This window comes from Drosophila simulans, chromosome 2L (assembly GCF_016746395.2).
Source record: "Drosophila simulans strain w501 chromosome 2L, Prin_Dsim_3.1, whole genome shotgun sequence".
Classification (NCBI taxonomy): domain Eukaryota; kingdom Metazoa; phylum Arthropoda; class Insecta; order Diptera; family Drosophilidae; genus Drosophila; species Drosophila simulans.
Genome location: NC_052520.2, coordinates 13,957,768 through 13,983,975, shown reverse-complemented (window position 1 = coordinate 13,983,975; position 26,208 = coordinate 13,957,768). Strand labels below are relative to the sequence as shown.

General features: G+C 45.8%; 1 protein-coding gene across 1 annotated transcript; it reads right to left on the bottom strand.

Annotated features, from left to right (window-relative positions):
- Positions 1-312: 312 nt before the first annotated feature.
- Positions 313-26,208, bottom strand: LOC6732310 (glycine, alanine and asparagine-rich protein). Its single transcript, XM_039298486.2, has 5 exons — positions 25,552-26,208; positions 3,486-4,034; positions 3,164-3,364; positions 2,352-3,051; positions 313-2,237 (listed from the first exon to the last, which is right to left on the bottom strand). The coding sequence occupies exons 1-5, from the start codon at positions 25,588-25,590 to the stop codon at positions 1,810-1,812; spliced, it is 1,917 nt and encodes a 638-aa protein (XP_039154420.1). The 5' UTR covers positions 25,591-26,208; the 3' UTR covers positions 313-1,809.

Genomic DNA, 26,208 nt, shown 5'->3' with positions numbered 1-26,208 from the left:
GATTTGAGGTAATCATACGGTATGATGCTTTTGACAACAACGCCTATTGAGACTTGTTACTGTGATTATATAAAATTTATATTTTTGGCAACCGCCGAAACGTACATATAAATATATGACTTCAAAAATTTATAAAAAAAAAATAAACAATAGTATATCGGTTTTGATTTAGACACGAAGTCATTAATGTCGAAACATCAATACAATTCGTTACTGTATTTTTTACCAACACAATTTAGTTTTTCAGCTAACTAAAAAAATGGATATTTTATTAATTCCTGAAAGAAGTAGGCCCCAATAAATATTCAAGCGTTTGTAATGTACATATAATTCTCATAAATTCTTTATTAATTCGATTTTTAAAATGTCTTGTTTCATTTGTGTTGCCCTCGTGTTTGTTTAATTAGTTTACTCTTCAATGCAAATGCCACACATTACATTATATTTAAGTATTCCGTATAAATATTTCTCCTGCAAGCCATCAAGTTCGTTTGGAGTATCTATGTTGGTTTAGTCATAATTATTTGTGGTTAAATAATTTTAGCAATTAATTTATATAATTAAATTCTATAATTTGCCTTGCATAGCGGATCTCCATGTCGTTCTGCACACTCATACATACCAATGTTCCATGTGTTTCTATGAGTTTGTGTAAGTGTTTCTTATTTTAACATGCACATTTATATTTGCAAAAAACATGAAATGCTATTTTGTATTTAAATATTTTATTCCGTATCTATTCAATAATCGAAGGTGAGTAAAAAGCAACAGTTAAACATAAATGTCTCAGAATAAAAACTTTAAAATTATATACACCTAATAAAAATGAAATAAGATAAAAACTCAGATGATGGTAATCGAGAACAATTAATCCTGAACAGTATACAAATTGTAATTGTAATTTCTAAACTTTAAATACACATTTACCAACATCTATGCCTTACCTCATTTCCATAAATTTTTTTTACATTTTCTTTAATTAATTTTTAGCTTATGCATTGTAATAATTTCTCAAAGTATCACCCTGTGTTTTCTCATAGTTTTACGATTTTTTTTGTTTTTTTCTTCTTTTTCCATTTTCTTAAAATTTACAACAATACTTTAACTTATTTATCATATTTAAATTTTTTAACAAATCGCGCATCTTAAAAACCGGCCCAGAATCTGCGGCTATCCAAAGGATTGAGAGTCCAAAAAAATGCGATAATAAAAGTTGAACAAAATGAATGCGAGTGTTTGTGTATGGCTATTGTAGGTTTACTTTTAGTAGACACTGTAGTACGTTGAACTGCTGCTTGGCTTTATTTTTATTAGAGCCGCCTTGGTATCTGAATTGCATCTAATCTTAGTCAAATTTAAGGAATTAGTTCATAGAGAAATTCGGAAGAAAGAGAATGTATTGAAACCATCCCTATAGTGAATATCTTCTAATGTCTATGGAAACCGAAGTTGAATGTGGTTAAAATATCGAATTGAGCTCAGTACCAAGCAGCTCTACTATTTTACTGTTGTGATATTTGCAATATTTCTTTTGGTTTTTGTTTATCGTTAAGTTCTATTTTTAATATGCTGTACGTAGTTGGAGGAAAAAACACTTAAAATGTTTTGTTTGAACGAACTTCTTTAGCTACATATGGTTCTGCCTTGCATCCTGTGAGAAAGTGTTAGTCGTCTTAGTTTTGCGCTATATGGTTTGACTATTTTCGCTTAGTTTGGCTTGTGTGTGTGTCTCTTTTGTTTGCAGTGTGTGTAATTCATTTTAAATTTAATTTAAAATAGGAACAACCCCGCCCCCACCACGGGCCACACCTACTGCTGCTGGACGAGCAGCTGCTCCACCTGGTCGGCGGTGCGGAGCAGGAAGGCGGCACTCTCGCGGTAAGCGGATATCACCTGCCGGGCGGCCGTCACCTCGTTGGCGCTCAGTTTGTGCGGCAGGATGGGCGGCGCTCGAACGGATTGGCCGTCCATCCCGCCGCCGCCGGCCACCAGCAGTTGTTGTTGCTGCTGTTGTTGCTGCTGCTGTTGCTGCTGCTGCTGTTGCTGCTGCAGCTGCTGCAACTGCTGGGTGGCGGTCACCAATGCGTTGTTGTTGCTCGCATTGCTCAGGCTGGCCAGATTGGCGGCGCTCAGCTGCGAATTGATGTTGCCGGTCACGGAGCTGTTGCTGTTGTTGTTGCTGACCATGTTGCCGCCAAGGCCGCTGGTCGGTTTCATCGAGAGATCGGTGGGCGTAACTGAAAAGCAAGACAGTACTATGATTAAGCACATCATTTATAAAACATGCTGGAAGGTAATGCAACCCACTTTCGCCTAACTATATTTGAAAATTTGTCGCATGGTTTACTTACCATTTCCCAGGCCAGCCACTGCGGGGAAGTATCCGGGATAGCTGGGGGCTCTGCCGGCGGCCACGGCTGCAGCTGCTGCGACAAAAGGTGAGGCCGTCGAGGGGGAGCTGAAGTCAGTGGTGTACGGACTGCTGGCCGGCAGACCAGCTCCGTTGGAGGCGCCTGCTCCATTGGCGAGGGTCAATCCGGTGACGCTGGCGCCGCCACTAACGCTGGCATTCGAGCTGAGGGCCAAGGGAGAGCTGCGCGCCGAGCTCATACCACCCCCGCCTCCGCCGGCGGCTCCACCGCCCCCGCTGCCACCCGCAGTGCCCGCCCCTCCGAAGGGCAGGACATCCGCGTGCTCCGAATTGGGCGTGGAGCGGGCGAAGCCGACGGCGCTGACGAACGGAAGAGCTGCGGCTGCTGCGCTGGTCAGACCGGTAGCATCCCCAACACCGCCCATGCCGCAGGTAGCAGTGGCATTGCCGGCGGCCGTGGTGCTGGTGCCGCCGGCACTGGAACTTGTGGCAGCCACCACCGCTGCGGCCGCAGCCGCGGCTGCTGCAGCGGCCACCGCGCTTCCAGGAGCGGGAACTGCGTGCGTGATGGGCTCCAGGCCGATGCGCATTCTTTTGGCGTTCATAGATTCGTTCTCGCAGGCGATGGCCAGGATTTGCTCCGCCTGCACGGATGTCAGATGAGCGGGAGTGGGCCGAGTCTGGAAAAATTGGAATTGAGTTTAGTTTGTGACCTCTATTCTGTATAAAAATTATGATAATTATAAGAACACTGGGAAAGAGGTAAATCACCTTTTCTATTTTAGAACTTACCGTATTCTCCCATCCATCGCGGGTCTTCTTGTTGCGCCGACACGATTTCAGATAGGTGCGGATGCGTTTGCGGGATCGGTCGCTGAACTCCGGAAACTGCCGGGCGCAAGAGTCGATTATGGCCTGAATCTTCTCCTTGGGCTGCTTCGAGATGGGAATGATGCGATCGAGATTCTCATCAACAAACAGCCGCACAAACATCTGAAAGGAAGGAATGGACGTTATAGAAACCCGTTTGGCTGACGTGACCAGATGTCTGGCGAATCTTTGGCAACGCTTGGCTTTACATTCGCCGCTCACTCACAGCTCACGCTTTACTCACATTGAAGGCTTTGAGCCGCTCGGGATCGTGTGTGGTGGCCAGTTTCTCGTCCAGCTTGTCATCGGAGTCATCCTCGGACACCTCGTCCTCCTCCTTCTGGCCGGAGGAGTTAGTCTCGTCCTGCGTCTCCATGGGCGAGTGGGCATCCTGTCGCGGCACCGGCGACAGCGAACTGTCCATCTTGCCACTGGCCGCCGCCGCAGCTGCCGCGTTTTGGGCCAGAGCGTTCTGGTACTGCGCCCAGAGACCACCCACCACACTCAAATCGGGACCCTCGGTTCCATTTCGCACCGCCGTCGAGTTCTGGTAGTTCCAGGCTAGTAGCATCAGCTTCAGCTTGTCCGCGTCCTTCATCAGGCCGGCGTAGGCCTCGGACTCGTTGACGAGGCCGCCGCCCAGTCCACTGACCACATCGCCCAGGAGTCCGCCAGCGCCACCTGCTCCGCCTCCTGCGCCAGCTGCCGCCCCTCCTCCACCGACGCCTCCAACGCCCACACCAACCACGCTGGCTGTGTCGGTGCTCACGACCGGTGTTGCCGGAATGGTTTCCTGAAAGGTAGAAATGTGGAAAGATTCTGGTTGAGCATATTATCTCTAATTGATATAACAATTTATTAAACATTTCTATATCGTTAATTTGTGCAACCATAGTTTGAACTCGTTAAAGTCTTGCCTTAAAGATTTGATTTGCAACATAATTATTAGTTAAAATTTTCATCAATCGTTTCAGCAAACATTCAAATACATTTTTTGTTAAACAAAAGTACATTCTCAGTAGTGAATTTTCACTACCGCCTGCTTTCAATTTTTCAGCTTTTTCAAGAAATCTGTGAGCGAACTTTTTAGAGACCGCACAAACTTTCAGGACTCAGTTCGATATGCCAAATCCCAATGATTAGAAGTAGAACCAGTTGGAAGTTCGTTCGACCATTTTAAAGAATGCAAAAAGGAACGAATCGTCAAAGAAAGCGTCCCAAAACCCCAGACCGGGCTTCTAGGGGAAAGTTTTACCGACTTTCATCTTCAGGGCAGGTCCAGTTCACCCTCAATCTGCTCCTTTTTTTGTGTCCATTCTTGGGGCTGCCTTTTTTCACTGTCCGCCTTCTGTGCACTGAAAATTAGTCGGCCTGGTGGGCCGGGGTCGGGTTTGAATTCTGTCCTGCCCCTTTGCGGCCAACACGGCTCTAATGAAACATTTCGCCCAAGACGTTGGGCGTCCGGCACACAAGCATTTTTCCTCCGCACTCTTTGGGTTTTGTGGTTGAAGGACACTCCTAAGGTGGGGCCGTGGCGTTGGGGTTCTGAGATTGGGGATTGGTACTGGTAATGGCAGCACAAATGAAGCTGTGTTCCGTGTGGATGGTCATCGAGATTGAGGCTTCCTTCTTTTTCCCTTTAAACGTGAATGGACTCTAAGTCTTAATTAACATTAATTTGCTCGATCTCTGGGGTATAGGGGTAGTTTGATGCAGGAAATAAATTGTGAAATTTTTGGGCACAAATGTTTTGTGTGGAACTAAAACTGTTTTCTAAATATGACAAAATTTAAAGTTGCGCTTGTTTTTTGGTAACCTGTACCTGATCTCCTTTATCTTCAGAGCAAGATGTACTTTCTTTATTTATAAGTTAATTAACATAAGACCCTTTTCGCCTCTAAAAGCTGCAGCTGGCCTTGTACTGTTTTGTTTAAGTCTTCAACTTGAGTTTGTGCCAATATTCTGTAGTTTATTGCCAGAAAGTGAAACAAATATTTGATTTCTTACCTACAGGCTTTCATGTTTGAACATATATATCATACGGCTCAATAAATAGGAACAACCAACCCACACACATCATGTGCAATTTCTTTTAATTTCTTCAGCACGATTGCGTAGTTGGGTTTCGAATTTGAATTCTCATTAGACTAAGTTGTCGGGCCACAGCTCGAGACCGACTCGAGACTGACAGTTCGCCTCACTCCCTAAGAACCACCCAGTTCCAAGGCTTGTCTCAAGCATCCTCGCTCGCACCGCCCCCGAAAACCGATGTCGTAACCACAAAAACTTTGGAGTTACCCCAAGCCTCCAAACACACACACACACACACAAGCTCGCACATGAAAGGGGTGTGGGACTGAGACAAAAACTAATGCATATGTTTAGGCATTTTAATTTATATACACACACACTCACTGACACACGGGGGAGAAGTTCTAAGAAAGCTCACACACACTAACCCCCACCCATTCCCATTGCCATTCCCAATCCGAAACCCTAAGCCCCCAGACCACCTTCTTCGCCGTTGATAAAAGCAACTTCCATTTCATTTAAACTACAATTTCCTTGACAGTGCACAGAGGCAATCCCTGGCAGGGATGTTGTTCGGTCTGGGTACGGGTATAGGATGTGTTGGGCTTGGATAGGATGGGATGGACCGGGATGGGATGGCGACTGGGACTCAGGTCCTGGCAACCCTTTCACGCACTTATGAGTTAAACGCAAATTTTCTTAGCTCCTTTTAGGCGCTGCTCGGCGGGAAGGGGATGGCAGCCTCTGTCTGGAGAAATATGTCATCGGCAGTTGGTGGCGAAGGAAGCGAGGGGACGTAGGGCGTGGGAAGAGGGACGAAGGACGAAGGACGATTCCTGCCTGGGTGGTAATTCATTATGCGTGTGCTTAGAGGTTGCCGGCATTGTAGTGGTGTGCTCCAGACGCAGTCGAAGTCAAAGCCTGCTTTTAGGCTGGCAGCCAGCAACGGCACATGTTTATCCTCCCCCTGTCACCTCATCGGTTGTTAGTTTTGGGGGCTGCTTCTGCATTGAACTCTGCCCCTTCCCCGCTCACGTCGCTTTTGCTTTTCCCATTCCCATTGGCTTGCCTTTGCCTCAACTAGTAAGATGCCACAAGCCCGCATATTTCTGATATTTAGAGGGGCTTCCTGCCATCCCTCACACTAGGATCGCTGCCGAAAAAGGGTTACAAAATTGTGTGAGCGACTTCAAAAGCAACTCTTCCCATCTCGCAGGCGAGACTTGAAATGGAAGTAAATGCTAGGATTTATGGCCACTGCTCCTGCGTGTCTGAGCGCGTGGTGTGTGTGCGTTTTCCTAGTTGGCAGGTGTTACTCATACGCCTCGTGGGCTGCTGTCAGGCCCAAAACAAATTACTTGCCGAGGGAGGGGACAGCACCTCATCTTTGGCCTGCGGCTGCTGGCAAAGTCAAGGTTGCTCGGGATGAGCTCAAGTCGTGTGGATGAGCAGCTAGAGGAATATCCGTAAGTAGAATCCGAACATCGGCCCACATGCAGTCACACAGACTCCCGACGGAGTTGTTCCGGTTCCGTCTCAGCCTTGGACTTTGAACATTTTTGCAAGTAGTCTAACCTCAAGTCTTTGTCCATTCAGAGTCTCGTCCCCAATTTCAGTTTCGTTTTAATTAATGGAAAATGTGTACACTTTCTTCATGTGGCTAGCTCTTCAATAGTCAAGCATGTGGGGCGAGAGGCTTTCAGGGAACTTGATTGGCAAAAGAAATTGGAAGATATTGCCCTTGCCTTCCTGTGCTTCATTTGAAAGTTTTCTACAAAGAGTTGTATCTCCTGAAACATTGTGCAAAATAAAGGAAAGACCTCTGGAAGAGTCTAGAACGGGCAATGGAATCCTGCAGCCACATAGCTTCCAGTAGAACGATTCTATTCCAGTGCAGCACAGCAGTTTTTTCTCATATGGGTGCCTTCCATTCCGGTTAAAAATCCAGCTGCAACCCTCGAATGCATTAAGTGCATGTACTGCGCAATAGAATATATGCATATATATATATATATAGAATATATATATATATAAAAATTCCCACAATAAAATAATATCCACGCTGGTCAAAGCAATTACAAAGAGTGAGCGGCCGAACATGGGAACTGCATTCAACGTGATGGAGCCAGTGCACCAAAATAAAAAACAAATAGGGAATATAGAAAAAATCAGTGAATGGTGGGGGCAGGATACGCCAGGACAGTTTCAAATTAGTTACCAGCCACGGTTTTAGCCGACGGCTGGGTGGTCAAATGGGTGGAGAGCGTAACAACTCACAACAAATACCCTGCCGTATATATGAAATATTGAAAGCGATATACATAAGCGATATGTGTGCATTTACATAGGATGCATGTGACTCTGATATTTGTATAGGATGGCAAGTTATTTATTTGATTAGGGCCCGAAAAAGTGACAAAGGCCGCGTTATGAATCAAGTAATAACAGGCTTAGCTTAATAGTTCAAAAAGGGGATTATGGCTTCGTAAGCTGTGCATTGATTTGTAAGTGCCGATAGATGATTAAAATGTATTCTTTGTACTTTGATAAACTGCTGATAAAAAATATTTAATAACTACTTTTTTTTCTTCCCAAAACGATCTTGCCATATATTCTAGCCCTATGCCCAAAATTCTGCCAACTGACCCTAATCTGAATATAACTGAATGGCACATACATATATACTCCATCCTCCCGAATCATCTGCATTTTTGGAGCCCGGGTGTCGCCGTGGCAACTGCCAGCACTCATACGCCCCGTGTGCGCTTTATAGAATTTTCTATTTTATTTTTTGCACCACACGCACAAAAGCAAAGAGAAAGCGGGTCCAGTGGAAACTATTTTTGCAACTGTTTTAGCTCATGTTGGTAAAACACGAAGTGGTTAAAAGTGCTGGATGTAAAGGTGCAGTAGCATCAGGAGGAGCACAGTGCCAATTTCCAACAAGAAGCGCAGCTAATCAGAACGGTGACTCAATAAAAATGCTCTGCTTATTAATTAAATATGAATAATTTAATATAAGCTTCCCTAATGCTATTAAAGTGAAAATAAATAAAATAAAATCTATTATGAGTAATGGAACATTATTAACTGCAGTGTATAGCCGACAAAGGAAGCATTGCATCAAGGCTTAGTACCGAATGCATTTGTTTATAAATCGAGGGTGGGCAATGAGTGCAGCTTTGAACCACCCCCAAAGCGCAGCCTCTGGCTTTTCCGCTCTTGCGTCCTCCGCGCTTTACGGCATTGATGATGTTTTGCTTTTCCATTTTCCACCCAGTGGAAGGCAACATTATTTAGCAAATAAAAAAGGAGCGAACAAAAATTGGCAAAAGCGTTCCCTTCGCGCACTTGATTTGATTTTTTTCCGCCCCTTCCGTTTCAACTCTCGCTGTTGGCCACAAAACGGGTCAAAGTTACTCACATCAGATCGCTTTTTTTGAGTGGGTGGCGGCAGAAGGGGTCGTGTAATCGTTGCGCCGGCTACATACATTTCGGGGCCACTGTAACTAACTCTACATGCCACTCAATCGCCCAACAACAAAGGCACGAGCCGTCGCTTTTTATGCAGCACGCGAATATTATTTGTCCAGCGCCATAAAGTATGCAACATTTTGTTGACCTACGCGAAGTTATCCGCTGAAAGCAGGGAGTCCTTTCAGAATCGAACCCGAACGGGTACCGCTCCTTCCCTGTCTGGTCTGATTAGTTTATGATGTGGTTAGGACGAGACAGCTGGTTGACTGGATCGAATAATGGGATTGGGCTGGGAAATATGGCTTTTACATTTTAGCTCTCCTAGTTTATTTAACTGCTGATGTTTAGTGCCCGTTTTAGAAGTAGTAGAAAAGTATTTATTTAATAGTAGCCATGTCTTCAAGTTGAGCATAACAGTAATTGATTAACTTAAATATTTTTATAGTCATTTCTTTTCCTTCCTGCCCGTTGTTGCTCGTCTTTTTTAATCATAGAGTCAAATTTCTCGCACTGACAGCCAAAATCGTTGTCCCTTTGAAGCGGCTCATTTGTAATTTATCCCATGTCCCTCTATATATCGTTTTTTACACGCCCCCTTCCGCCGCATCACGTTCCGAAATTGAAACATAATATTGTCAGACATTGATGCCCGTTTCCTTCAACGACCGCAACCGCACGAGCTCTCTCTTTCCCTGGCCACTTAACCACATCGGCCTCCCCATATTCCCAGCTCCCAACCACCCAAAGGCCCCCATACCGTCCCCCACATTCCAGAATCTGTCGCAGAGGTGCGTAAATAAAATACAAAAAAGAACGCCTACAAGTATGTAAAGAATACCCCACATATGCTCGGGGATGCCCCATATGGACCAGTTAACCGAAGCCACTAGAGGAGAAAAACATTTCTTCGGCCAGGCGGTTGACGGTCGTTTTTTAACGCCTTTTTGCACTTGCCATTTGTGTAACGGCCTTCCCAACTTTTTCCCTTATTTGTATTTCCATTTACAACAACACACGGTGCAAGTGGGTGGTGTCCGTTGGCAAGTGGGTGGTGGGGATATGGGGATGTGGGCGATGGGTAGCGGGTGGTGCATCCCGCTTATCAGCGATTGCAGGCTGCGTGCGTTATGCGTGAGAGGAAAAAGGAGAAAAAAGACAGAGACACAAATGGCAATTGGTGCGCACACATTTTTAAAGGCGGAGCTTTTTTGGTCCTTTTTCACGCACGCACACACACACAGACGCACTCTCGCCGCTCACTGGACAGCATCAGCGGTAGGCTCCATTGCATCAGTGTTGGCGTGTAAAAATATTACGCATGCAAAAATATATACACATATAAAAAGGAGAAAAAAGCGCGTAGCCAGCCGATGTGAGACGAGCGATGCAACGAATGCACCGGCGAGCGTTGGTAAAAAGAAAAAAAATGGAAAGGATATGGGGTTAATGCAACGCGGGGGGGCCTTATTATCAATGAGGGGGCCGTGGAACCGATTTCCCGCTGCGGCGAGGGGTGGTGAAAAAATGCTGGCTCACATACAAGGAAATCTACTTACTCATCTGCCCAGGCTTTGGGCCCAGCCAGACATCACAATTAATGCCCACCACGCAAATGCACGCACACTGGCTGCGTTGTAGGCTCGCTGGGTTGTTGCCCAGTTAATGCCACCCACAGTCGGTGGTTCACCCAGCCCCCAGCCCCCAGCCCCTTGAACACAGACACACACAATCCGCCCAGCCTTGCAATAATTTCAACACCCCCTCCGCTTTTGGACGGCAAACAAAAATTGCATTTTATTTTTGGTTTTTGCGCCTGATGGCGGACGCATTCCAGTCCTATTTTTTTGTCCTGCCCCTACAAATCACAAGCCCCACCATCACCCCTAAGTTGCACGCATGATGTGCCCGTTAGCCGATGCATTAGCTGAACAAGCCCAGCTGGATGCAGCCGGAAAATGGAGGTGCAATAGTAGGGTCCTGACAGGTGGCGGGCAGCAGGACTGAGGGGTTGGCCTGCGTGAGTGAATCGCCCAAAAGTGGGCACATGTTTTGCCCGCGCAAATAGGTGGAAAATGTTTTTGTATTTTTTTTCCACGGGATTGTTTTCTATCATGCTCTGGCAAAGCCGTAAGGTAATAAATTCTAAAAGCAAGATTCATTGGATAAAAGATAATTATATGTTGTAAAAGTTGTTGGCACTGATAGATCGGTAGACAAACCATAACATAAACTAACAGGAACACAATCAAATATACACAATTCGAGCTCCTAAACTAGGGTCAAAAGAATTGTAGGTCTAGAATATACCTTGGTATATTCCATTAGCTCGTTTTAAAATAAACGATGATAATGGCTTTTGAGGGCTGCGTTTCCTGGTTTAATACTTCTAATACCATTCTGGCGCATTTGTGATTAATGATTGTTTGCATATTCTGCCAACTAGGACATTAACTGAAGCTTATTATTTACTGAGCTATTTAGTTGGTACATTGCTTCGCTTGGCTTTCTCAAGTCCTCTTTAAGACCACTTCGGAATTCTTCGAGCCCTCAGCTCAAAGACAACTAGCGATACGGCTGATGATGATGGGAAGGCAAGTTTCTACGCTGATTTGCGCTTTGGATTTGCATATGAATTCTCATCATCATGATGATATGAAGATGGCGATGTGCAGAATCCTGTCGACGACACCTGCACGTCGGCACTGCGTTGCAGTTAAGTGAAATCTATAGCCCAGTGCTTCCACACCTCACGCACATTCCGCATACGCCATGTGTGCAGCAGGCCAACAGCATCGTTTTCGGCAAACGAGATGGCGAGACTTTGTCACTTCAGGTGAGAGGGAAAGCCAAACGGCAGTCAAGGTAGACCCAAACCCAATGCCATGCCCATGGGTGTTTTGGTGTTTGGGGCTTGGGTGTTTGGGAAATGCGAGAAAGGACGCCGATCGACTACACTTAAGCTGACTTAAAGGGTTGGCCCATGCCAGTGGAGGAGCATTGTGTAACGTGACCCATCTTGGCTTATTATCATAATCCGAGTAGTGGGAGACAGAACCATTTTGGTTAGCTAATACATAAGCGAATATGTTGGCGCTTACTGTTTTGGTAAAATAAGATACCACTTATTCAATTATGCGTATGAATACATCTCTTAGTAAATCCCTATTTCCGATTGATAATTGTGTGAATATTAGAGTTATTTTTATAATGTTCTCTTAATATGTCTGAAATTCGATTTTCTTATTAATGCTTATCTACTTGGCAACAATTAACAAGAATTATTTCAAATTAACTTAAGCTTATGGGCAATTAATGTTTCTTGCATATCTCTAATTCCCTCACACTTCCACGAAAAGAGTATGGGGTATCTAATAGATGAGACAATAACCTTTATAGTTTTGTTTTGTTAGTAATAGATTTATATTGTATTTCTGATGCAATATATGTCCGGAAAGTTTGTTTATTAATGCAGAATGGGATATTTTTTCGCTCCCTTGATTACATCATTCATGTATGTACTCCGCTGAATGCATGATTACACAGAACGAAAAAAATGTAATGACATTCTCTAATCTATTTAGTAGTTTATTGGCTTTACTACATCATTCTAGATAATAGACAGTTTCCATATTATTTCATTTTGAATATTTTTCTGAACAACTTAAGCAATATTTTTTCTCTGCATGTATGCTTGATAAAAAATTATTTGAATATGCAAATTCCTGGAAAAGAATCGCCTGGTCAAACATTTAAATTTTTTCCAAGCGATCCTTTTTAATATTTCTTTCAGTTTTATTTATATGGTTTTTTGTTTTTGTATTGCGTAGTGGGGATAAAAAATAACAAATAGCACATCGACTTATGTAACCAACTGTACAATGGAATAGTGCTCTGCACGCCTCTATTAAATATTAAGTAAATGAAATATTAAAGCAAACTAAATGTGTGTGCAGCCGAAAAATCATAACAAATAAAAATTCAAAATTAAACAAAAATCAAAATAACTAAAACACGAAAACAACATTTGGTGTATATAAATATGTGCATAAATATACAGCGAATATTTTTCGATGGGAGGACGCAGTGCTGATTGATGCGGCTTATGCTTTTGCAATTTTTTATCAGCATTTTGCATTAAATATATTTGTTAAGGCTAAAAAAATATAATGACACTCTGTCTAAAATGAAAATGTCAATATTTATTGTGTATACATAATACCTAAAGTTTTTTGGGAAATGTACATAAAGCTTTATATAGATTTTTCAACTTCAAACAGACCTAAAAAGTGTTGATAAAAATATACTAAAATAATTCGTAAAACTTTTTAACCTTTATGCGGACATTATTACAGCTAGAATCTGGATCGTTGCTCTATTAAAACAAAACCTCGTTAGAGAAATCCATTAAAGCGCTGAGATGACTCCTCAGCCATGAATTGGACGTATTCCATCCGGCACCGGCATCCTCTGCGAATGCCAAGCAATGTGAAAAATCAAATTCAGCTTCAGCCATCACGATTTTCATTGCAAACGGATGTGGAGGAGTCCCCATACTAATGCCCCCCATTCCCCAACTTAGACATCGCCTTCGATCGAAACAAATCATAATCAAATCGAATTTCAGTTGATTTTCACTCGCAAAGACAGTCGCAGTGGCTCAGTGGCCTTCTCCATAAACTAAAGCCCGTGGATGGCGACTCATTGCCAGGAAAACCAAGGGGATGCTGCTAAGGTCGGGGGAAATGTGTCTCGAAATAAAGCAGAACCGAGAGGAAAGCGCAAACAAAAAGAAAAAGAGAGAAAAAATCGCACATAAAATTGATGATAAACCATTCCAAATAATATTTTCCTCTTTGACGGTCGGCGGGCGAGGAAATGCGAGGTGGAAACTTCTTGGCACAAGGCTGCGCCGTGGCATGCCTAACTCCTCGGCTCAGGATTTGGGCAGAGGAAATACTCTGAAGTCTGAAGGCAAAATGATGAATTATTTGCTGCCTCTTTCGTTAGGCGTCAAAGTTTCCCCAGTTGCGGGGGCGCTGGGCCATGGGATGGCTTTGAGTATTGGATGAGCAAAAACATAAAAATGAATGCGCAGCCCAAACAAGCGTTTCACGGAAGGTGGAGCCCATAGACCCAGGCTCAACCCATCCCCCATTCCCCACTCACAATCCCCCATTCCCCGTGCAATCCATTCGAGGCAAACGGTTTTTGACACAATTTGCGCCACTGTCTGAATTTTTGGCCCTGGCTGGGTCGAAGTGGGCGGGCCAGTTGGATTGGGTTTCGGTGGTGTCTGCTGCTTGAATGATTTTTAAACGAGGCAAGAAATCCCAAAAGATGCGGCAAACGTTTTGCTGGCATGAGCTCACGTGGTCCCCCCGCTCCGTTTTCCTCTTTGCGCCACGCCTTCCCCTTGGGTCTTACGAGTATCCCTTTTTTTGCTGGTGATATTTTTCGTAAAAATGGGCGTCCTTTATGGGCAGTTCCCAACCCCCAACGCCCAGCTCACCTCCCAAGGCCTCATCCTCCCCGCGGGCAGCAGATAATACAACAAACATTTTGGCAAAAAGTTTTTTATTATTTGGCTCCCACCATAGATGTAAGAGTGGTAGCTGCAGAAGGGTGATGGGTTTCCTGGTTTAGGTCTGAGACTTCATTTGAAAGAGAGTTTCGGCGTCGGTTTTTTCTCGGCGGCCGGGAGTGAGGGTGGCTACTAGATCGCAGATAGATGCCCGGAAAGGGTTATTTTTCGAGAATTCATTTGCCAAAAGGGTCTGTTGGGGCATATTTGTTATTTAGGGAAGGAGGAAAATTCAGGGTCACAAGCTGTACCGAAGCTCCAAGTGAATAGGTAAGGCGGGTTTTTGTTTTGCAATTAAAATTAAAACATATTTCTGTTAAATACTAGTACCTAAATTATGAAAAAGTTTTGTCTGTTAAGAACAGAAGTACACAACAAGGACTTTTAATGGAATTTTTCAAAATGTTCATCATAGGTGTGAAACAAGATTTCTGTAATATATAGACTCGTTTTCATATCCAAGGCTTTCAAGAATATTCAAGAAAATTTTTTAGAGTGATATATAAATTCAAATATATTTTCAAGCCTTCTGGAATTTGCCTTAAATTATCTTTGGTTGTCAAAAATCGTTCAGATGCGCTCTCTCAGGCTTTCAATCAAGCACGCTTCTGTACTCTCTGAATTTAGGTCCTGTCTGCAGAAGCTGAGGATAAACCACGACCCCGCCAAACTTTCGTCTCTGCAGGCGGCACTGGGTGGCCGGCGCCAACATAATCAACAACGCCTCCAAGCTGGCATGGGAAGCGGCCCGCTCTTCAGCTGGCTCCCACTCCAGACGACCCCCATCCACTTTGGCCACACACCACCACCCCCTTAAACACAATCCCCGAAGCGCACTTGAGTTCGGAGCAAAAGCGCCTGAAAGTTGGCAGCACAAAATTTCCAGCAGCGACGGCGTTGGCGGTTTTACAACCTTCGCGTGTCCTCCTACTCCTCGCTGGGCTGTTGTCGAGATGGGGCCGGTCTCGTCCTTTTTGGCGGAACCCCACCAGCCCACGCCACCCGCTGTGAGTTTAGCACACCTAGCCTCGTCATCGTCGTCTAGCAGCGGCAACCTTCGCAAATGGTAACAATTTCAATTTCTCTGTCGCCTTATCGCACCCGCGCACATATGTGTGCTGGGTAGGGGCGGGAGATGGAGATGGAGATGGAGACTGAGACCCAAGTCCAGACCCGAACTGAAACTCCGGCTCGAATCGGAAACCCTCTCGACCCGCCTCCAAAGTTTCCAGCTCAAAGTTACCGATTTGCGCTTGGGTGCAAAAAAAGGGAAAAATGAGCCCGACGAGGACGAAATTATTACAAGCTCGAAGGAGTGGCAGGAGCGGGTGCGACGAGAGTGGCACGGCAAAAATGCGTAGCAGACTAGCGATTTAGGGATGTGGAAAATTCGTACGTCTGCCACCCTGGCCCGACCCGCCAGCCCACCAACTCAATACAGGCAGCGAAGAAGGGTTCCCTCCCGAGTTTCGAGGGTCTTGCAACGGGCTGGGCTGCAAACAAAGTGAAACCCGTTAAGCTGCCATAATGCCAACATTTTTCGTTGCATTTTAATCCTTAACAACCAACTCGCCGGCTGGCAAACATAAAAATGAAGCCCGAACTGAGACAGATCTACTTATTTATAATTTCAGTGACTCCAAAAGGAGTCGAGACCTTTTTAACAATTAAGCAGTTGCATTCTTAATTAAAATGACCATTTAATGTCCTTCAAAACTGCTATAATTGATAAGCAAATATTGAAGTTGAAGTTAAAATATATTCAGACTCGACAAGTTCGCCCTCATGAGTAGTGAGTGTTCGGGTTTTTGTAGCCCAGTGTTGGGCACCCCATTCACGGAATAGTTGTGGCGGCCTCCTAATGCAGCTTTGATTAAAAACGCAGCAGTTTTTAATTTGTGGCAATGCAGGGCGCTCTCGCCACATAACCGCGTGCCCCACTCTTGGGGCGCTCCACTTGGCGATCCTTTGGCGGAGACAAAGACTGCCAATGATTGAAGTGTATATCCTAGTTTTCAATTGCCCCAGCCTTGGAGGCTGCCCGCTCCTCACCCCGCTTGCTGACTGCTGCCAGCTGCCAGCTTGTCTGTCACTGTTTGGTGGGGCACGCCCCTGTTGCAGGCACAACCCAACGCCCACCGCACTTGCCACCGCACGACTATAATTTTTATGTTACCCATGCACTCGCCTACCAATTAAAATGTCTGCACTGCCAGCGGACGAGGCAGCGTCGGATGTGCTTATGTCGCTAATAAACCGTATTATTAAGTAGTCGTTGGGTGGGCGGGTGTAGGGATTGGTGGCGGGGAGAGGCAGGGTGGCTACGAGGGCCGGGGTTAGGGGTGGGGCCTTGAGGTTAGACTGCAAGTTGCACCCCTCCTGGCTGAATGGGTGCCGCGACTGCCACTTTCAACTTCCGCCGGCAAATGTATAATTCTATGCCGGTGCACTGAAGTTTTTTTTCTCTTTTTTTTTTTTTTTTGTACCGCCACACCAAACCATCGGTTTCAGTTCCACTTTCAGACCAAAGCTGGTTCCTCGTGCAACACCCATGGCCATGTGAATTAATTTTAAGCTGCTTAAGGTAGGAGAACATTTTTCATTTTGATTTTGTGCTGCGCGTGGCTGGGAAAACTTCGTTTCATCGTCATGGGGCGGCTGGCTGGCTGCTTGCCGCCTGCGTCTCTGCTAAATTTTGTGCTGCAATTGTTGCACTAAACGTGAATGTTGCCCAAGGATGGGTTTCATGGAGAAGGTACCATTTTGGGCTTATCAAAACCGGCACAGACAATGGGAGTTGTTTTAAATTGTAATGTACTTACAACCGAGTCGGCATTCGTACTATTTTGTGTGGGAAAGACTTGTTCTTGAATTGCTTACCTGCAATGAGAAGATGAGAAAATGTTCGAAAATTAGTTTGAAGTACATTTATATTGCGTCACAAAGATACTTATTAATTTGTGTATCAAAGTGCTTTACTAATGCATACTAAGACAAATACTACTGAGATACATTTTCTTATGGAAAATGACTACTGTTGCAGGCTAGACTATAAACTATTATTCACCTGCAAGGGGAATTTTAAGATCCTAACAATGTTTATTAACTGCGAGATCAGTTCATACGGTTAGAATGGATATCAATCTGTTTCAATTCACTTAGTAGAATAATTTAGTTAGAGGCGCACTCCCGAAACTTAGTTCGTTTGCCATCCAATTCATCATTATCGGCTGTTTTTCAGTCTCATCCCCGTCTTGACCCCTTCCACCCACCGATTGCTCCTCACTTATAGAGGTCAAAAGTAAGACAAACAAGCGGTCGAGTTGGGGATTCTTGCTTTTTTTTGGCCGAAACTGGAACTGGCGTACGATGGCAGCAGACAAACGCGCTGATAAACTTTCGACCCATGCCGCAAAAAAGTCAGACGCCAAAAGAGGAGGGGCTATCTAGGAGGGCGGGGCACGGAATTTATGTGGGTAGCTCGCCGGCGATGCAAAACTTTTGCATTGAATTTGAGCGGGGCGAACCTTTTTTCTATTTTATTCCTTTTTTTGCAAGTAGTTTTTGGGTTCTGCTTTTTTTATGCACGGTTTGGCGAGGAGTGGGCGAGGAGTGGGGGGCTTGGAAAACAAAAGGATTTTGCAGCTAAAGCGAACGGATTTTTAGTTAGTTGTTATTATTTTATATGGCCAGAGCCCGGCGACTCGGACAACTGCAACTTTTCCCGAGCAATCGTTGCGTCCATCCTTCAGCTTCTCTAACCCTGCCCAAGCTGGTAGTCCTGGCAACGCGGAGGAGGTTGGGGCCACTGTTGGGGCCGCAACTGGCGAGAGGGGTTCAGCTTTTCCATTTTCCCTCCTTCATTCGCTCCTCCTGCCGGAATGTGCGCCAAAGCATAATAATAAAAGCGCACGGAGTGGGCTACGAGGGGGAAAATCGTTGGCCAGGCAAGGAGTAACATGCTCGTTAGTCCCAGCTAGAGAAAATTGGAGGACGGGCGCAGGATGTGGGGGTTACGAAAAAATAGAAGGAACATTGGACAGCGAGCGGCAAGGAATAATCTAAAAAATGGAAACCCAAACGAAACGCAAGACAAACTTTGCTGCCAGCGTGGGTACAAAATAAATGAGGGCCAGGCCCCCAGTTCGTTTGGCGCATGGGTGGTTTGGTGGATAGTTGCTTGTGTGTGTGTGTGGTTGGGCGGGGTGGTTCGGGGGTGGCTGGAGGACCTGAGGAGCTGAAGGACTCGGCGCTGGATGAGTGCCACGGGCAGGGCTCGAACTTAAAATGGACAAGCGCGCCGTGGCGTGGGTAGGCAACGTGGGCAGGCGGTGGTGTGGTGAGCCTAGGACTGGGACTGAAGAAGCCTGATGAGCAAGGACGAGCCAGCCAGTACGACGAGAAGCGGTCCCTTCTTCCGCTACCAAGAGACTCACTCGAAAGGAGAACTCAGCTCCCCCCCACCATACCACCAAAGTGCTGTATATAGAAGTAGGCGGATGAGGGGTGTAAGTATGAAACGGGCGTCGAACCAGGAGATGGGCAAAAAAATTTTGTATAAAAAGTGCGCTGGCACAGTAAGCAAACGGCAGACGTCCTAGGGTAGCCAAAAGGGAGTGGCCTCCTGCTGGGATGGTGGTGGGGGATTTTTAATGGAAAGGGGGCGCCAAGGACCAGGAAGGGGATGGCCAAGCGAAAGGGTTAGGCTAAGGTTGCCTGTGTGTGTGTGTGAGTGGGTGTGTGTCCGGGTCTAACTGTAATTCCGATGCGATGGTGTTCGTGTGGGACAAGGGATCGCTGGTTGGGGGGCTCTGGAGATAGTCCTGCTTGAGGAAAGAGTGGCCAAGTGGTGGAATAAAAACTCAGTGTCAGCATCGAGCTTCAAAGACGGAATAGAGGGCCTTACCGAATGAATACAGTGGTCTAAGAAGTTAATCCTTCTTAAAACAAATACATCTTTGGTATGCAGGATAAACCTTATTTTGAATATCAGATTTAATATACAACAACACGCAGTACACATTTTTATACTTCCACATTTACAAAGTTATACTGACTCATTTCATCGAGTGTATGCCACTGTGCAGAGCAGCGGTGTTCAAGGATGCCCCGTCCATGGTTTGCCGACTAGGGTGTCCAACCCAGAGCTCTTCGTCTTCGACGTCTTCGTAGTGGAAAATAAAGCGCACGTTCTCATAAAAGCCCCTGTAGGATAGACCTTCCCCCTTATCGTTTCTATTTCTATTTTTTTCGGAAAGCCTGGCCCGTGTGGGACGTTCAAAGGGTAGGAAGGATGTGGCCTGGGGGCGGAGGACTGAAGGAGTGGCAATGGTGCGATACGAGAGCGTTGAAAGGGTACAAGACAGCGTTCTCGGTTGAGCAGCTGAAATGTTGCTGACTTGCGCTAGTTGGGGTCCAACTCAGGGACTTGAGTAATTCGATAAGGGGGCACAAGAGGCGCGAGTCAGCGTTCAACGTTCAACGTTCAGTTGCTCGCCAAGAAGGTTGCCTGGCCACGTTACGTGGCGTATTTCATTAGCAGTTGTGATATCAGAGTGGCTTCACTTGCTCCTTGGATGGCTTGCCCACTTTGGAGTAGGTGCGACTTGGGCTTAATTGTCTATTTCAGTTGGCTAGACGAGGGCTGATATGATTAGCCCCTGCTAGTATGACGGAGAGGCCATTTTAAAGTCGACTCGTTGCCGCATTCCTTTGCTATAAATTTTCATTTTTTCTTATTTCTTTCTTCATTTGCCATTTCCTCATTCATTCATTACGTTGGGGGCTATGCATAAATTTTTTTCCAATATCTTGCGCCTCGAAACTTTTGCCCACGAGTCCGGCCCCAGAGTTCTCTAATTTGTGTTTGAGTTTCATCTCTGTCCAAAGGAAGTGAGGAACATTGGCGCAACCGGAAACCTTTTTTTCCCCCCTTTATATCCTCTTTCTGAAAACGGAGACAGGACCAGACCGTTGGCATCGCTGTGAGCCAACAGCGAGGAGTGGATCTTTTACTGTGCCCTCTATATCCCCACCACCCCAGGCACCCCAAAATCTTACCCGGCAAAAAATAGAAGGCCCAAGTTGGTAAAAAGAAAATACAATGAAGACGAGCGCTTTGGCTAAGCGGAAAGATGGTTGCTTTAGGATGGTAGGGCCCAGGGTCCTGGGTCCTGCGGACTTCAGACTTTGGGCTGGGTGTCGCCCGAAAGCAAGCGAAGATGAATCGTTTCGTGTTGGCGTTTTGAGCACTCAAGTGGGCGAAGTCCTGGCCAGAAGTTGGGCAAAGGTTATTGCCTGGTCGACGAAGACGCTGGGTATGTTGTGTTTGTGTGTGTTTCATCTGCACATCAATCGTGAGGCCATTGCCGGACCAAGGAGCTGGGCCCCTCGCTCGTTTTCATTAAGCCAAAAACCCCGCAGAATGGGTGTGTTAGTGGGGGGTTGGATGCCAAGTAATAAATGTAAAATGTTGCTGATGAAACCCAGCACAAAGACGGAGCGAAAGAGAGCAGAAAAATTTGTAGATGCTGGCTTAGCTCATCAGCAGCCACAGAATCAGGGGAAGAGCAGCAACAGCAGCAGCAGGAGCAGCAGCAGCATCAGCAGCAAAATGGAAAATAATGAAGGGTAAGCTGGTGAAGGGATAAGGAGGGGTCTTTTTGGGGGGATCGGAGCAGGACTCTGCAACAACATGACGTGGGTTCCATTCGAATGCTGCCTGGCGGCGACAGGCGGGCAACAGGGGAAGGCTCCGTGGGAATGGGTTGACTCCTGTTCCAGGATAACGAGTGTGTGTGTGTGGGTGTGTGTGAGTGAGTGCCGGCACCCCTTTAAGATGTCTCGGGTCTCGAGACCCCCGCACTAAAAACCATCAGAAACTAACTAAACACGAGTGGGGGTGAAAGCGGAGCGCATGTGAATATGTGTGGTGGCTTTTAAGCAAACGTCTTTCACAAGTGAAAGGCCCGAGGGGTAGATCTCCGGAGGTTAGAAGGGGGCGGCATAAAAGGAGCTGGCATCAGTGGTAAAAGCCAAAAACGTAACCTAAAACTGCAAGAAAATTAACCAAAAATACTAAGCCAAAGTCGAAGACGCAAACACACACACTCGCACACGGGCGCAGGGGTTGGTTGTTCGGGGGTTTTGTGCCTACGAAAAGTGTAGCATACAATTTGGGGCAAAAATAAGGGAAAAGTGGAAGGAAGGCATGGGGGTTCATGCATGCCAAGGCAAAGTCTTTGGCTTGGCAACATTGAGAGGCAGCTAGGAATGAAGGTGAGGTCGAGGCGCTTGTGTAGAAACTTTGGCATTGTTTTTGTGCCACTGCGAGTGAGTGTGTGAGTGTACGGATTGAAGGCGGCGTCGCTACGAGTGTGTGTGTGTGGGATGTGGCACTCATTTCTCTTTCCGTCCCTCCGCCTCTATCTCTTCAGCTGGGGATGAGCCAAGTCTGGCATCAGCATCAGACCCACCCGAAGACCGACCCTCCTCCTGCCATCTTGTGAAGCAACTTTGATTGTGGCTGAAGCTGAAATACATCGTTGCCTTCTTCATTTCCTTCTCCTTCCTTCGTTTTGCTCCTCTTTTTTGGCCAAGATGGAGTTGAGTTGGCAGATTGCTTGTGCGATTCGTTCTAGGTCTGTGCCTGTGTGCGTGGGTGGGTACGTGTGGGGGTGGGTGTAAAGGTTGCCCGGCTTGTCTGTTTTGCTTTAGGTGGGTGGCAAATTCGGTTTTTTTTTTCTTTTTGGGCTTTCTGAGGAAAGGAGCAGGCTTCAAGGTGGTCCAAAGCTGATGGCTCATACTTTCGAGAGTGTGGAGGAGCCACTGAGAAAAACGTGGATATGGGGTTATTAAATAGCATCGTATATCGGCTATCAATAGCGCAAAGTGAGATTTTATGTGAAACACTAGATACAGTTATATTCCTAAATGACAATTTTTGTGAGACACATAGGTATGTATCAATCCAATACAATTGCTTTTGGATACAATATTAAAAACAGTTTCCTACATTAAATAGAAAAAGTCTGCTTTTTAATAGAGCTCCGGTGTAAATATAGCTTGAAGTGAAATGGATTGCTTGGTTTAATAGCTCTTCAAGAGCTTTATGGCTAATTATTGATTTATGAGTTTCGCCACTTTTCGCTTTCAGTGTTTTATCCCTGGAACCAACGTTAGCCCGTCGAGCTTGTCGTTGCCCTTAGCCAAAGTCGTTGTCGCAATCGAGACCCATTCCCCGCCCCATTGGCTCTCCACCACTCCACTGGCACAGCCACCCAGTGTCCCTTGCCTTGTCGTCTTTGGTGTTCTTGTCATCTATTTCTATTTTGGAGCAATGGCTGAGCAGATGAGGGTCTTGGGCTGTCTAACTTGTCTGTTTGTATGATGGCATATCACACACACCACCTCCAACCCCAAAAACCAAGTCCAATTCCATCCATTCTCCATTTATGTGTGTGCTACCCAGTGTGTGTGTGTGTATGTGTGTTCAAAAAACCGTAAGCAATTTTCCGTAACATCTAACTGAGGTGGAGACCCAGAGCCAGCCAAGCAGTCGAAAGACGTCTTAAAAGATGCTGCTCCATCTGCCGCCCCCGACTCGCTACGTTCCCTTTTGCTGGTCCGTCTCCATCGCCATCTCCAGTTTTAGGTCCGCTCCCCAGACTGTTGTTGATGACATTGACTGGTTTTCCTAGAGCATCTCCCTTAAATCTCGCACCCATCCTTGGCGTCTGCTTCGATTCGCCTGGCACGTTGTCTGCCTGCGACACTAATGCTGAGATGTGTAACGGTGGCGCAGCACAGCCAGCACTCGGAACAGGATCAGGAGCGGAATCAGGAGCGGAACGCAGTGCCAGTGGTACTCATACCCCATCGATTCGAAAAGTTCGATGATGGGCTGATGACTGACTACCATTTTGGCTGTACCAAATCATGTTTGATTACAGCTGAGCAGCATAACAAGTTGTGCCCGTAGTGTGGGTGCCGCTGGTGGAATCTTCAAACTTTCCACAAAGTCTTTAACTTATCCCCCGGAAATTTTGAGACTCAAATTAAACACAAAGACGTTCTGTTCCTTTTGGACACATACCATGTCCTGCGGCGGCTTATGTGCGCTTAGGCGCAAATCTTGACCCACCCACCCACAAAGGGTTGATGGGCTCCCATTTGGAGTGGGTGCGAATGGGGGGGAGGGGTTTCCTTTGACAAACACGAGCACATACGTGGTGATTCAACTATTTATGTACAAATGGCGCTGACTATATACAAAAGTCAATGCTTTTGTTGCCTTCACCGCCGGCCACAGTGGGTTTATGCGATGACGAGTTGGATCCCATTGGGGGTAGGGGATTGGGATCGCCCAATAAAGGAGCAAGAAATGCGGGAATTAGTTCGGATCAAACGAAGCCTGGGTGCCCTTTGCCAAGTTTTTGTGCACAGCAATATAATCAAGCAGTTTTATGTGATAAATAATGTACTAATAATTATTGTATTAAAATGGAAGGTGGTACAGTCTTATGCACGAAAATATAGAAGTCCTTTTTAAAACGTGTCACAATAGGTAAACAAAACGCAATTTCTAATAATATTCTAAGATTTATTGCCGCCGAAACTTAATTAGGAAAATAATCATATTGATTCAATCTATCCCATTGAACCAAGTTTCCTGCACTTCCTTGAGCCACTTTTCGCAACCCTTACATGAAAGGCATGGGACCCCGTCCGCCAGAATTCGGATTTGTTCACCCCTCGCACACAGGCAAAGAAAGTTTACCGGAGGGCTGGTCAGTCGCCGGACTCGCTTTGTGTGTCTGCCGTTCTCGTTTGTGCACGTGTGTGCGTATGTATTTGTGATGCGGTGGCATCGGGGAGGAAGGCGAGGGGTTACACCCAAGAAGCAACTTCTTTTGTGGCGCCCCAAGTAAGCCCGCAATCCTCGCACCCATTTTCCACTTCTGTTGCCTGTGCCTTCGTCTGCGTCTTCGTCATTTGATGAATTACCGTGCAGAGCAAGTGTGCGCCCTTCGGTGTGAGTGTGTGGGCTACGATTGTGGGTGGGTGGAGAGATTAGGGTGACGTGGCCGTGGGCGGCATGGGTGTGCGGGTGTTTTGTCGAGTGAATGTGTGTGAGTGTGCGCTTCGTTTCATTTTCGGAGGCTAGTCCCCTGCCGCAGTCCGTACCCCTAAGCGAGACATCCCCATGTCGTTACTTGACTACCCCTCGCCACCTTCTGCCCATAATACACACACACACACATGCACACTTTATACTCCCCCGTCGTCTTCGTTACCGTCGCAATTCGCGCTTCTATGTACCAAGGAGCATTCACGTTTGTGGAGAGGAGACCTGCACTGGGATACCATCGTATATCATTAGAGTGCCTCCATCTTCGCCTGAATGGTACACCCCAACCTACTAGGCGCCTTTTTTTTATCCAAAAAGGCATTATGAGCAGGTTTTTCTTTTGCGATTGCTGCCTACGCGGCGTATTAGCAATATTTTTGCAACTGTCTACGTTGCTTCCGTTCCTTTTGGCGCTCCTACCATGCCTTCTATATATTTTTTTTCGAACTGTTTATTTTGTGGCTGGGTAAATGTGTCTGGTCTGCGGCGAGTCTCGGAATGGGAATATGTGGGCTGGGGGCAAATTGATTTCATATTGGACTACTTGCTGAAAGGGGGCAAAGAGGGAAAAAAAGGTTTCATGCTGGTCTCAGAATGTCTATATAGGATGGCTGTAAGGCGGAAGAGCCTTTGAAACCCGTGACAGGATGGGAAGGAGCTATATCGATGATTGAGGTGAGACCCCTTGAATGACTGATACACTGCGGCTCCCTCATGGCAAACCACGTCGATGAATGAATCATGAAGTTTGCAATTATCCAATTATTTGGGCTATACCTTATTCTCAATCAGGTCATGGCTATTATTTCATGTGAAGTTTGTACGATATTTGGTGTGGAGTTTCTCATGAAGGGAAATAGCAATATCCTAATGAAGGATTTTTTGGAAATTATTATATAATCAAACTATTTTTTTTAGACAATTTTCCTACCTATGAGTGGAAACATATAGACAATCCTAAGCTGTAGCTTTCTCGTTCATATAATCATAGTAACTGCACTCAAAACGAAAGAGTTCAATTGCCGTTCGTGGGTGCGTAACATTCAGTAGGGGAATTGCTATCCAAGATCTTTTAAGGACATCCAAACTCACCTTGTGCAGCAACACCGAGGCTTTTCTTTTAGATGCCATTTTCGTGCTGGTGGTGGCGCCTCCGCCAGCACCTCCCCCACCGCCACCGGTTGCCGATGCGGTACGTGTCGATGTTTTTGGTGTTTTCCTCGGATTCTTCGGAATTTTGGCAGTTTTTTTGATGTCCTGCGTGGAGTGAGCTGTTCGCCCGAAGACCAGACAATTGAACTGAAGCAGGCGCTGCCAAAATGCGACAATATCAAAGTTGCAGCTTAAGATGCAACTCGACTCGCTGGTATCTTTAGCACTGAACACACTTGTAACACTTGTGCGGATTGGGTTCGCTGCAACGTTTTGGCACTTGTCAGAATTTTTGGCGGTTTTTTTCTTTGTTTTGCTAAGTAGCTCACGCAGTTCACAAACTATATTAGCACAGTTTTGAGTTTCAATAACCCAGCGGTGAACGCGATTTGGCACACTTTCAAAGAGAATTTTCCGAGGGGGTAAGCTCTTTACTCAGCAGCAACACTATTCAAAACTCTATATTAAATTTCAGAGTGCGTTTCTTTTATTTTTGAATTATGCGATTTGGTTTGTTTTGGTTTGATTTATTCAAAGCTCCAAGCGCTCCTTCGGCGAACCAAACACGACGAAAGCCAACTGCTGACTGACCAAAAC

What these genes read in the sequence shown, in the direction of transcription:
- LOC6732310 (XM_039298486.2), bottom strand. Translation starts at nt 25,590, where the DNA reads ATGGCATCTAAAAGAAAAGCCTCGGTGTTGCTGCACAAG. An exon ending in CCTCGGTGTTGCTGCACAAG is followed by an intron (nt 4,035 to 25,551) that starts GTGAGTTTGGAT and finishes TCTACCTTTCAG; the next exon opens with GAAACCATTCCGGCAACACC. An exon ending in AGCGGCTCAAAGCCTTCAAT is followed by an intron (nt 3,365 to 3,485) that starts GTGAGTAAAGCG and finishes CCTTCCTTTCAG; the next exon opens with ATGTTTGTGCGGCTGTTTGT.